This window comes from Neovison vison, chromosome 1 (assembly GCF_020171115.1).
Source record: "Neovison vison isolate M4711 chromosome 1, ASM_NN_V1, whole genome shotgun sequence".
Lineage (NCBI taxonomy): Eukaryota > Metazoa > Chordata > Mammalia > Carnivora > Mustelidae > Neogale > Neogale vison.
The window spans coordinates 147466013-147475965 of NC_058091.1; the positions used below are offsets into that span (position 1 = coordinate 147466013).

Genomic DNA, 9953 nt, shown 5'->3' on the forward strand with positions numbered 1-9953 from the left:
CAATTTTATTAATCTGTAGATCACTAACTAGACTTAGATTGAACTTTCAACATAAACCAAGCATTACACTTCCCTTTATCTTACGGATGGCTTATAAGGCTCCAGGAGGCCAGTATTCATATACTTTTGAGGTGGACTCAAGCTCTACATACCATTTTAATTTGTAGGTGGCAACTTTTTTTTTATGGTACTCTAAACTGAATGGCTAGTTTAACCTTTGTGAGGAGTGGGAAAACTAACTTCCCTTCTTGAATCGATAAACTATCCTGCAGGGTATTTTCAATGAGCTACAGTTAATAAGGCAAATGTAAGCCCTTTCAATGAGCACAGGGGTGGCTCTGAAAAGAGCCTTTGGTTAAAATGGACCCCTCGATGAATTAAGATTCTATTTCTCCACCTTACTTGCCCTTGGCCTTGTGGTGGCTCTCGGTCTTCTTGGGCAGCAGCACGGCCTGGATGTTGGGCAGCACGCCGCCCTGCGCGATGGTGACGCGGCCCAGCAGCTTGTTGAGCTCCTCGTCGTTGCGGATGGCCAGCTGCAGGTGGCGCGGGATGATGCGCGTCTTCTTGTTGTCGCGCGCCGCGTTGCCCGCCAGCTCCAGGATCTCGGCCGTCAGGTACTCGAGCACGGCCGCCAGGTACACGGGCGCGCCGGCCCCGACGCGCTCCGAGTAGTTGCCCTTGCGGAGCAGGCGGTGCACGCGGCCCACCGGGAACTGCAGACCCGCCCGCGACGAGCGCGTCTTGGCCTTGGCGCGCGCCTTGCCGCCCTGCTTCCCGCGTCCGGACATTTTAATACTCTCTAGCCGGTATGCTCCGGAACGGAAAAAGAAAATGGGGATACAAATGCTTCCAGCAAATGAGAAGCAATTATACTTACAAGCCGAATTGTAAATTGCGCGCTTTGATTGGCTAATACAATTCGGAAGTTTGCAACCAATGACAAAACAAAATTAAAGACACATAAAATCCATAATATGTTGCAGTTTAGATTTATTTCTGGAATCGAAGTATAACTCTTTGAGCACTTCAGTCACATAGGAGCCATGAAATATGAGCATTGTAATCAGGGCACATATTTCTTATCTCAGAATCCTAGTTTTTATTCGTCATGCCAGAGGCACAGAACTCTGTTGCCATCCCCGAAGGGCTCCAAGAAGGCGGTGACCAAGGCGCAGAAGAAGGACGGCAAGAAGCGCAAACCAGCCAATTTTTCAGCGTGAGATGTCGCGGCTTTGATAGTTAATGTAAGTGCAGAAGAGGGTTTCTTTGCTAGAATATTAGCCTTGCTGGTGTATGGTACTAGCGTCTTAAAACAGATACCTTTTCACTGGTGGAAAGAGAAAGGTAACCAGTGTAGCTAATGGCAAGATGGACTTCCCTTGTCTCTACTGCCCTTTTTAACTACAAGTCTGGCCCAGGTGACAAGAGTGTTTCACTGAAGCTTGCTGGGATGTAGTGTCCTTTACATATTGGTTCTGTGAAAAACCAAGAAGGCTTAAGAAATTTGATAGCACTATTTTTGTTTGTGGCATGTTGTGGTAAAAAGAAACTGGCTTATTTCCAGATTAATCTTTGTACACTTCTAATGGATTTCTTTGCTTAAGCCAATATAATTTGTAAGTACTAGTGGGAACAAACCAATGCATGAAAGTTGAAAAACAAACATCACTGACTCCAAGATGAGGTCATTTAATGGTAATGAGGACTTTCCCAAGGCTCCTTTAGTGAAAGGTGAGACCACTGGCAAAATTTCACATGGCAGTAATGCAGGCAGTCTAGGAAAGAAACTCCCTTTAAGGATATTTTGGTGCCTCTCCCTTAAAATTGTTATTTTCCTCCTGGGTGGACTTTATATCAGCTAATTTCTGTTCTGGTCAACAAAAATTCTTTTTAAATTAAAAAAAAAACTTCAGGGGGCACCTGGGTGGCTCGGTGGGTTAGGCTGCTGCCTTCGGCTCGGGTCAGGATCTCAGGGTCCTGGGATCGAGTCCCGCATCAGGTACTCTGCTCAGCGGGGAGCCTGCTTCCTCCTCTCTCTCTCTGCCTGCCTCTCTGCCTACTCATGATCTCTCTCTGTCAAATAAATAAATAAAATCTTTAAAAAAAAAAAAAACTTCATATGTGGCTGCCTGGGTGGCTCAGTTGGTTAAGTGTCTGCTTTGGGCTCAGGTTATGATCCCGGGGTCCCAGGGTTGAGTTCCACATAGGGTTCCCTGCTCAATAGGGAGTCGGCTTCTCCCTCTGCCCTTCAGCCTGTTCCTGCTTGCTCTCTCTCTCTCTCTCTCTGACAAATAAATAAATAAATAAATAATTTTTTTTTTAAATGCATATGTCATTCTAATAACACTACCACTCCCCCTGGCATATGCAGATATGTATAATAATGGTAATGGAAATTTACACTTTTGTCCTTGTAATTAGAAACCTACTTCAAGTTATAAACGGCTGTGAATGGTATGCCACATGAGTTAAGTGCTAAGATTGCACATACAAAATATTTTTAGGGCTTCAACCTACGTAGGAAAGAATTAATACTATCTTATATTCTTGTAAAATTTCTCCCATGAATAACAAACTTTCTAGTCCCTACACAGCACAAATGCGCGCGCGCGCGTGCACACACACACACACACACACACACACAAAACAACATACAAAAGAATATATACATTTTCAAACAAAACAAATGCAACAAAGAGAAAAGTGTAAAAGGGTGATTTCTAAAAATACCAGGCAGCTGTATACATAAGCTTCTACTGTCATAGTCCATTTTTGCTTTATGTATTCCCAGAACTAAACAAATATCTAAACATGGTAATGACCTTTCTCGGAATTCACGAATATCCTGAAAATATATATAGTAGTGTATCCATATATTCTTTCCACTTGTAGGACAGAAAGTATATAGCTTTCTATCAGATTTTTTTTAAAATGTGACCTGCGGTGCGAGGCATAGAAATGTCATCCCAATTATCTTTAACTGCTAACCTCTACGGGTCTATGAATATGCTGGGTTCCAGGACAGAGGACAATTAATGTTGCAGGTGGGGGTAAGATTGCTAATCACCTGATTTTTTAAAGGGAGATTATCATGGATTATCCAAGTGAACCCAGTGTAATCACATAGATACTTAAAATTAGAAGAGGGAACCTGAGGACAGAACCAGAGCGATAACAGCCTGAGGGTCTGGCCAGAGATGGCTGGTTGGCTTTAAAAATTGAGAAAAGGGGCCCTTGAGCCAAGGAAAGAGGATAGCCTCTAGAATCTGGAAATGGCAAGCCAAGAGGTTTATTTTGAGAGACCCCAGAGAAGAATGCAGAATTCCTGACACCTTGATTTCAGTTCAGTGAGATCCATGCCCAAATGCTCATCTACAGATTTATGAAATTAGAAGTTTGTACTAATGTAAGGCATAAATTTCTGATACTGTCAAACCAGCAATAGGAAACAAATTAATACACCCCCATAGCTGAATAATTGATTCTATATTCATTGAGATTAACATTAGAACTACACATATATGTAAATTTAAATGTGTAAATATTATCAGAATTACTATAGATGCATGTAAATTATTCCTAAATATTGCAGGCTCCCATAATGTTCAAATTTCGGTAGTTCTGAGGACAGCATTTTACATTTACTTTTTTCCTTGTGTTTAGGATGCCTGGATTTAAAGAGCAGCAACTCTAATTTCATGGAGTAACATTTGCTTCACTCATTGTAGTATTATTACTTCTAATTATAATTCTATTTAAAAAGCTTGCATTTATTATATATGAAGTGTAGGAGAAATGGAAAATTTTAGATGATAATGTTTATTAAAACCTTCTGCATTGCAAATCCCTCTTAAATGTGTATTTTTATTATAAATTGCAATTGTTTTCACAAGTGTCCATACTTTATTATAGTAATTTATTACTAAATAGCAATGTTTCATTAAGTCTCATTTTATAAAGTGAGGCATAGTGGGCGTGAGAACCAAAGATCATTTACATAGCAGAACATTCCCACCAAAGTCTTCTGACTCTGGTCTCTAAATAAAATTCAAAATCACTTCAAACCCAGTAGATTTCTCAACACTTTAGTAAGTACTTTCAAGTGAATGATCTCCTCTCTCCAGCACTGGCCTATATATCTCATCTCTTTTCTGAGTGCATTCTTTGTTCACCTTTCCTTAAGTGTCCTGAGTCACCTAAGAAGAAAGGCTTGGTTAGACTGAGAGGAAACCCCATACTCTTTTGAACTGCAGCTGGCCTCAAATTCAATTCCGTTCTGTATCCTAGAATGCTTTCCCCTACCTGGAAGAACTCAAGGCGGTAAACTTGAGACTGTTAGTCCCTTGAAAGCAAGGAAAAACAGAGAAAATGCAATAAACAAATGCTTTCAAATGTAAAGTAGTCATTTCCCTTTAAATGAATGTGAATGGAGGCTTGGAGCCAAACATCCCACATTGCAAATAGGAAAATATGGACTAGAGTGCAAAGCTCTAAGCTCTATAACACGGACACTATATAAAAAGAGAAACTTTAAAGCATTAAAGGACTTCCAGGCTTCAATATGTGGTGTTAGGATATTCCTCCTTTGAGGACAGTCTCCAAGGTAATTCCTTCTCAAAAGTGTATTTACCGTGGACACTGGAGAAGGTATGTGGTAGTGTGTAAACCTGGCGACTCGAGACCCGAGCCCCTGGGACCATTAATACCTTACATGCTAATAGCATTTTTTTTTAAGTGTGCCCTACGTACACCAATTAAGAGAAATACTTGTAATATTACAACTCTTTGAATGAGAATGGATGTGGCTCTGAAAAGAGCCTTTGGGGTTGGATGACAGGACGCTTACTTGTCAAGCTCACTTGGAGCTGGTGTACTTGGTGACGGCCTTGGTGCCCTCGGACACGGCGTGCTTGGCCAGCTCCCCGGGCAGCAGCAGGCGCACGGCCGTCTGGATCTCCCTGGACGTGATGGTCGAGCGCTTGTTGTAGTGCGCCAGGCGGGACGCCTCGCCCGCGATGCGCTCGAAGATGTCGTTGACGAACGAGTTCATGATGCCCATGGCCTTGGACGAGATGCCGGTGTCGGGGTGCACCTGCTTCAGCACCTTGTACACGTACACCGAGTAGCTCTCCTTGCGGCTGCGTTTGCGCTTCTTGCCGTCCTTCTTCTGCGCCTTGGTCACCGCCTTCTTGGAGCCCTTCTTCGGGGCCGGAGCGGACTTGGCTGGCTCGGGCATCTTAAACACTAACAATCCAACTCACAAACACAGACACACACAGAAAGACCTAAAATGTCCGCCTGGATCCACAGTCTCTTCTTTTATAGTCCATCTATGCAAATAAGGTATGCAAGAATATGCACATCTGATTTGATAACAAATTAGTGACGAGTAATATGTAAATTTGAATGCGTCAAATATTCTTTCTTATTGGTTGGATCGCCAAACGATGACTCTAACCAATCCCAACTCGAGATTTCCACTTCCATTCAGCACTATAATTGGCATCCTTTCGGTGCTTTCAGGACATTTCTTTTCGCTCTTCCTGTGGGTTTTTGCTTTCAGACAACACTCGCTATGTCCGGACGCGGGAAGCAGGGCGGCAAGGCGCGCGCCAAGGCCAAGACGCGCTCGTCGCGGGCGGGTCTGCAGTTCCCGGTGGGCCGCGTGCACCGCCTGCTCCGCAAGGGCAACTACTCGGAGCGCGTCGGGGCCGGCGCGCCCGTGTACCTGGCGGCCGTGCTCGAGTACCTGACGGCCGAGATCCTGGAGCTGGCGGGCAACGCGGCGCGCGACAACAAGAAGACGCGCATCATCCCGCGCCACCTGCAGCTGGCCATCCGCAACGACGAGGAGCTCAACAAGCTGCTGGGCCGCGTCACCATCGCGCAGGGCGGCGTGCTGCCCAACATCCAGGCCGTGCTGCTGCCCAAGAAGACCGAGAGCCACCACAAGGCCAAGGGAAAGTGAAATGTTAACAAAGCCAGCACTCCCTCTCCCGCAAACCAAAGGCTCTTTTAAGAGCCACCCACATTTTCTAAAAAGCGCTGAAATACCTACATACAAACCCTAGGTGACCTGTTAACCTATTCCTTAACTATCTGAATTCAGGGAAATCTTGTTACACTTTCACTGTGTTGAGTGTTCCCTATTTTAAATATTGGGTACCTCATGCTCCCCTAATGGCTACAAAGAGTTCATTTCTATATAAAATGTTACTTCCATCCCCTATGCTGTAAAATTTACAGAATCATGGGGTTACATAAAACATTTAACAAATGCACGAAGAGTCTCTCAAGGAAATTACAATTCTGTCAGGACCCAACTTAGGGGTGTAACCTATGTAAATGACAAAGTATAGTAATCAAGACCAAAATATATCCACACGTTGAGACTGTTTTTTAGTATAAAAATGCACGGTTTACATACAAATGTACGTAATTATAAATACAGTATATTCAAACTTGCTACCAGAAAGTATAAAACGTAGAAAGAAAATAGAGAACAAAGGAGAGATAACTGGCCAATCACATGTCACGGCGGGCTTTTTAAATTTTTGGCGGACGACATTCTTAATAAAAATTATTTTATTTCTTCTTTTTTGTCTTTTCACAAAAATGCCATGAATGTAGTGCACGCAAATCGACTCTAAATGAAATCTCACTTTTATGAACTCAATTTCAAGTAAATTAGGAGTAAATATGAACAAGAAATAAACTTTGATTCTATATTCAAATTTAACGGCAACCCAATCATTTCTCGCGAAAGCAACCTGAGAACCAATTAGATCACAGCGCGGGACCTGCGAACCAGAATGATCTATAAATACGGTCAGGAACTGCGGCTGGCTACTCTCTGGCCGGATTCCTCTCCTGCGGGCGTGTCATGGCTCGCACGAAGCAGACGGCGCGCAAGTCGACCGGCGGCAAGGCCCCGCGCAAGCAGCTGGCCACCAAGGCGGCCCGCAAGAGCGCGCCGGCCACGGGCGGCGTGAAGAAGCCGCACCGCTACCGGCCCGGCACGGTGGCCCTGCGCGAGATCCGGCGCTACCAGAAGTCCACCGAGCTGCTGATCCGCAAGCTGCCGTTCCAGCGGCTGGTGCGCGAGATCGCGCAGGACTTCAAGACCGACCTGCGCTTCCAGAGCTCGGCCGTCATGGCGCTGCAGGAGGCGTGCGAGGCCTACCTGGTGGGGCTCTTCGAGGACACCAACCTCTGCGCCATCCACGCCAAGCGCGTCACCATCATGCCCAAGGACATCCAGCTGGCGCGCCGCATCCGCGGCGAGAGGGCGTAATCCAAGGCTACGGTCTCTGGACTTTGAAAAAGGCTCTTTTCAGAGCCACCTAATTTGTCAAAAAAAAAAAAAAAAGCTGTTGTAATGCTTTCCTTGGATCTCCTTTCGTGAACGGAGTTTCTCTTCCAAGAACACTCAGACGCATGCAGTAAGTTTTGTGACACTCTTGTCTGGCAAGGTCTCAGAATCCATCGCTTAATTTTAGAAAGGCTCCACGGCTCCCCTGCCAGGGTCCCTCAAACTAGTTTCGCTTGATAAGAAGGGCAGAGAATATTTTCTAGATATTGGATCAAGAAGAATAGGCACTTCTCTATTTACATGCAGGCTTCTGTCCTTGTGGCCTTTTAAAGAAAAGGACAGCATTTACTATTAACACTGAAGTCAAACTCTAGGTCAATCAAATGAAGTGCATATGTTTTTAGTGGGTCTCCAATCCACTCAGTAGGCTAGAAAGCAAGTAAACCTTAATTTTTTTTTTCACGTGGAGAATTTAGTCTTTATGTGCTATCAAAGTATAAAACTCAAAATTTGCCTAGTCTCATACTGAGTTCTAGTATATAAATTATAAATAAGAGATTATCAGGAACATAAACCTAGTTCAAAGGCGTATAGGACATTTTCAAGACCATCAATAATTCAAAAAAGTGAAGGAAACAATATTCCTCTTCAACATAAAGCTTTGGGGTTCCAGGCAGTTAAGCAACAATCACAGGAAAGTTCCCTCCACCCTTCCTGTTTTGTGCCTTAAGGCAGGAAGGCGATAAAGGCTATCCTGGAGATCTCTAGAATCTTAGCAGCTCAGAGAGACACCAGAGGAATCAGCAAACCTTCCTGTTTCCTCCCACATATTTACCTTTCCAGGGTCCTGAAAAACCTAAAACTGCCTTCCTTTGCCCCATCACTTCTCTGTGTATCTATTGTTCTTTCTCAAGATGCTGCATAAACTGTAGTTCTAAGGCACTTCTTTGAATTCCCAGGGTTTCTCCTGAAATACACATTAATAAATGTCTGATTATTTTTCTGTTGCTAATCTGTGTTTTGAAACAGGGTTCCCAGCTAAGAACCAAAATGGATGAAGGGAAAATTTCCCTCCCCTGGAAAAGACTGAAATAAAACCAAAAGAGCAAATTTAGGTCGAAAAGGGTTATTGTCCTATGGCACAAATATAACTTCTAAATAATCTTTTCTACTGACATAATTTCCATCTCCAATGACAAAACTCACTAAAATTATCAACATCCTACAGATTATCTAAATTCACAAATTTTTTACAGATATTAGACCCTAATAGTCCAACAGAAGCACATTATCTTAAAATAAGTTAAAAAAAACACTGGGGCAGGCCTTTTAGACTGTGCTCTATATGACAATGGAAAGAAAAGCAGTCTATCCCTTTACTTTAACCTGATATTTGAGTATTTCTTAATGGGTTTCAGAGCTGTCCTAGTCTGCAACCAAAGTCTTTCTCTTGTCCTCAGTGACCCCATGACTGATGAAGAATCTGCTTTCCTCTCTGCACTTTCAACCTTCCTGCTCACCAATGATGATTTGCCATGCTCTGGAGGGACTAGTGTTAAATTTCCCAGGCCCAAAGAAGTAGAAAGGACCAGCAGCTCTATGACACCCTGTTTGTCTCCAGTCAAGTCAAAGTCACATGATATCACATACCTTTTCTCAAAAAGATGAAATTACAATTCAGAATATAGAAGATGAACATGTGATAGAGTTTACTTAAACCATCACTGACTGAAAAAGATAAAATGTTTGATCAGTTCAGAGAATACTAAAGAAATTAAAGTACTTATAAACAACTTAACATGGAAATATTGGAGTAGGATTGTTGAATGAGGTTGAAACAAAATGAATAATGTCCAAGAGGTCATAAATCTTTGGGGATAGAGTAGTTCCACCTAATTATCTGCATCTCTAGGAAATAGTCCCCTGCTAAATTTGCTATATTCAGTCAACCCTCAGGGAGATGATCAAAGTCCACCGTCCAACTATTTTTGTGTGGTCTTTAATCTTTTATAATATTAATTATCATGGCCCATCCTTTTTTCCTTACTTCCAAATCTCAGATAATGTGTCTAATAATGTGAATCCTTGCTGGAAAAAAAATACAAACATAGAACCTGTGAAATAAATTTCTGTGAAACTTCATGATGAAATTTCTTGACATTCTTACTACACTCATAAATTAAATAGTAAACACTGTAACTGTTTCTAGACTCCAAAGTAATTGACCTGTTTCTCTTATCTGTCTTTCTTGGTCTTTACCACAATTCTAAATACTGTAACCATTTTCTAAGCGATCCCATCCATTAGATGCTTTTGTACTTCCACAGTGATTAATTTGCTTCTTTTTTTTAAAATACCAGAATATATATTCCCTTGTACACACTTCAGCTCTTTCAGACTATAATTGGGTTAGTAAACATTTTTGGATGTTCTCTCTATCAACAAAACATACTTTCAGAAAACAATATTAGCACAGAATTTCAGCAAGTCTCCATCTACTGATACCCTGCTCTTGAAGAAATCCAAGGTCAACCATTTTTCTGGCTATCCAACTTTTCTTGCTTTGATGAGGAATGCTTTCTTTGAAAAGCCTCCCTTTTGTTCCCTAATGTCATTTTATTTTGTTATTTTAAAAAAT

At 42.5% G+C, this 9953-nt stretch overlaps 4 protein-coding genes across 4 annotated transcripts; 2 read left to right on the forward strand and 2 right to left on the reverse strand.

The window, feature by feature from the left end:
• Positions 1-356: 356 nt before the first annotated feature.
• LOC122913900 (histone H2A type 1-B) lies at positions 357-791 on the reverse strand. The gene has a single exon (XM_044260547.1). The coding sequence runs from the start codon at positions 789-791 to the stop codon at positions 399-401; it is 393 nt and encodes a 130-aa protein (XP_044116482.1). The 3' UTR covers positions 357-398.
• Positions 792-4814: 4023 nt separating this feature from the next.
• Positions 4815-5268, reverse strand: LOC122914076 (histone H2B type 1-C/E/F/G/I). Its single transcript, XM_044260715.1, has one exon. It carries the CDS (start codon positions 5237-5239, stop codon positions 4859-4861), a length of 381 nt encoding a protein of 126 aa, XP_044116650.1. The 5' UTR covers positions 5240-5268; the 3' UTR covers positions 4815-4858.
• Positions 5269-5573: 305 nt separating this feature from the next.
• Positions 5574-5971, forward strand: LOC122913871 (histone H2A type 1-B). Its single transcript, XM_044260511.1, has one exon. It carries the CDS (start codon positions 5579-5581, stop codon positions 5969-5971), a length of 393 nt encoding a protein of 130 aa, XP_044116446.1. The 5' UTR covers positions 5574-5578.
• Positions 5972-6871: 900 nt separating this feature from the next.
• Positions 6872-7297, forward strand: LOC122913796 (histone H3.1). Its single transcript, XM_044260426.1, has one exon. It carries the CDS (start codon positions 6887-6889, stop codon positions 7295-7297), a length of 411 nt encoding a protein of 136 aa, XP_044116361.1. The 5' UTR covers positions 6872-6886.
• The last annotated feature ends 2656 nt before the right edge of the window (positions 7298-9953 follow it).

Excerpts from the sequence above, each read along its gene's own strand:
- LOC122913900 (XM_044260547.1), bottom strand. The coding sequence starts at position 791 with ATGTCCGGACGCGGGAAGCAGGGCGGCAAGGCGCGCGCCAAGGCCAAG.
- LOC122914076 (XM_044260715.1), bottom strand. The coding sequence starts at position 5,239 with ATGCCCGAGCCAGCCAAGTCCGCTCCGGCCCCGAAGAAGGGCTCCAAG.
- LOC122913871 (XM_044260511.1), top strand. The coding sequence starts at position 5,579 with ATGTCCGGACGCGGGAAGCAGGGCGGCAAGGCGCGCGCCAAGGCCAAG.
- LOC122913796 (XM_044260426.1), top strand. The coding sequence starts at position 6,887 with ATGGCTCGCACGAAGCAGACGGCGCGCAAGTCGACCGGCGGCAAGGCC.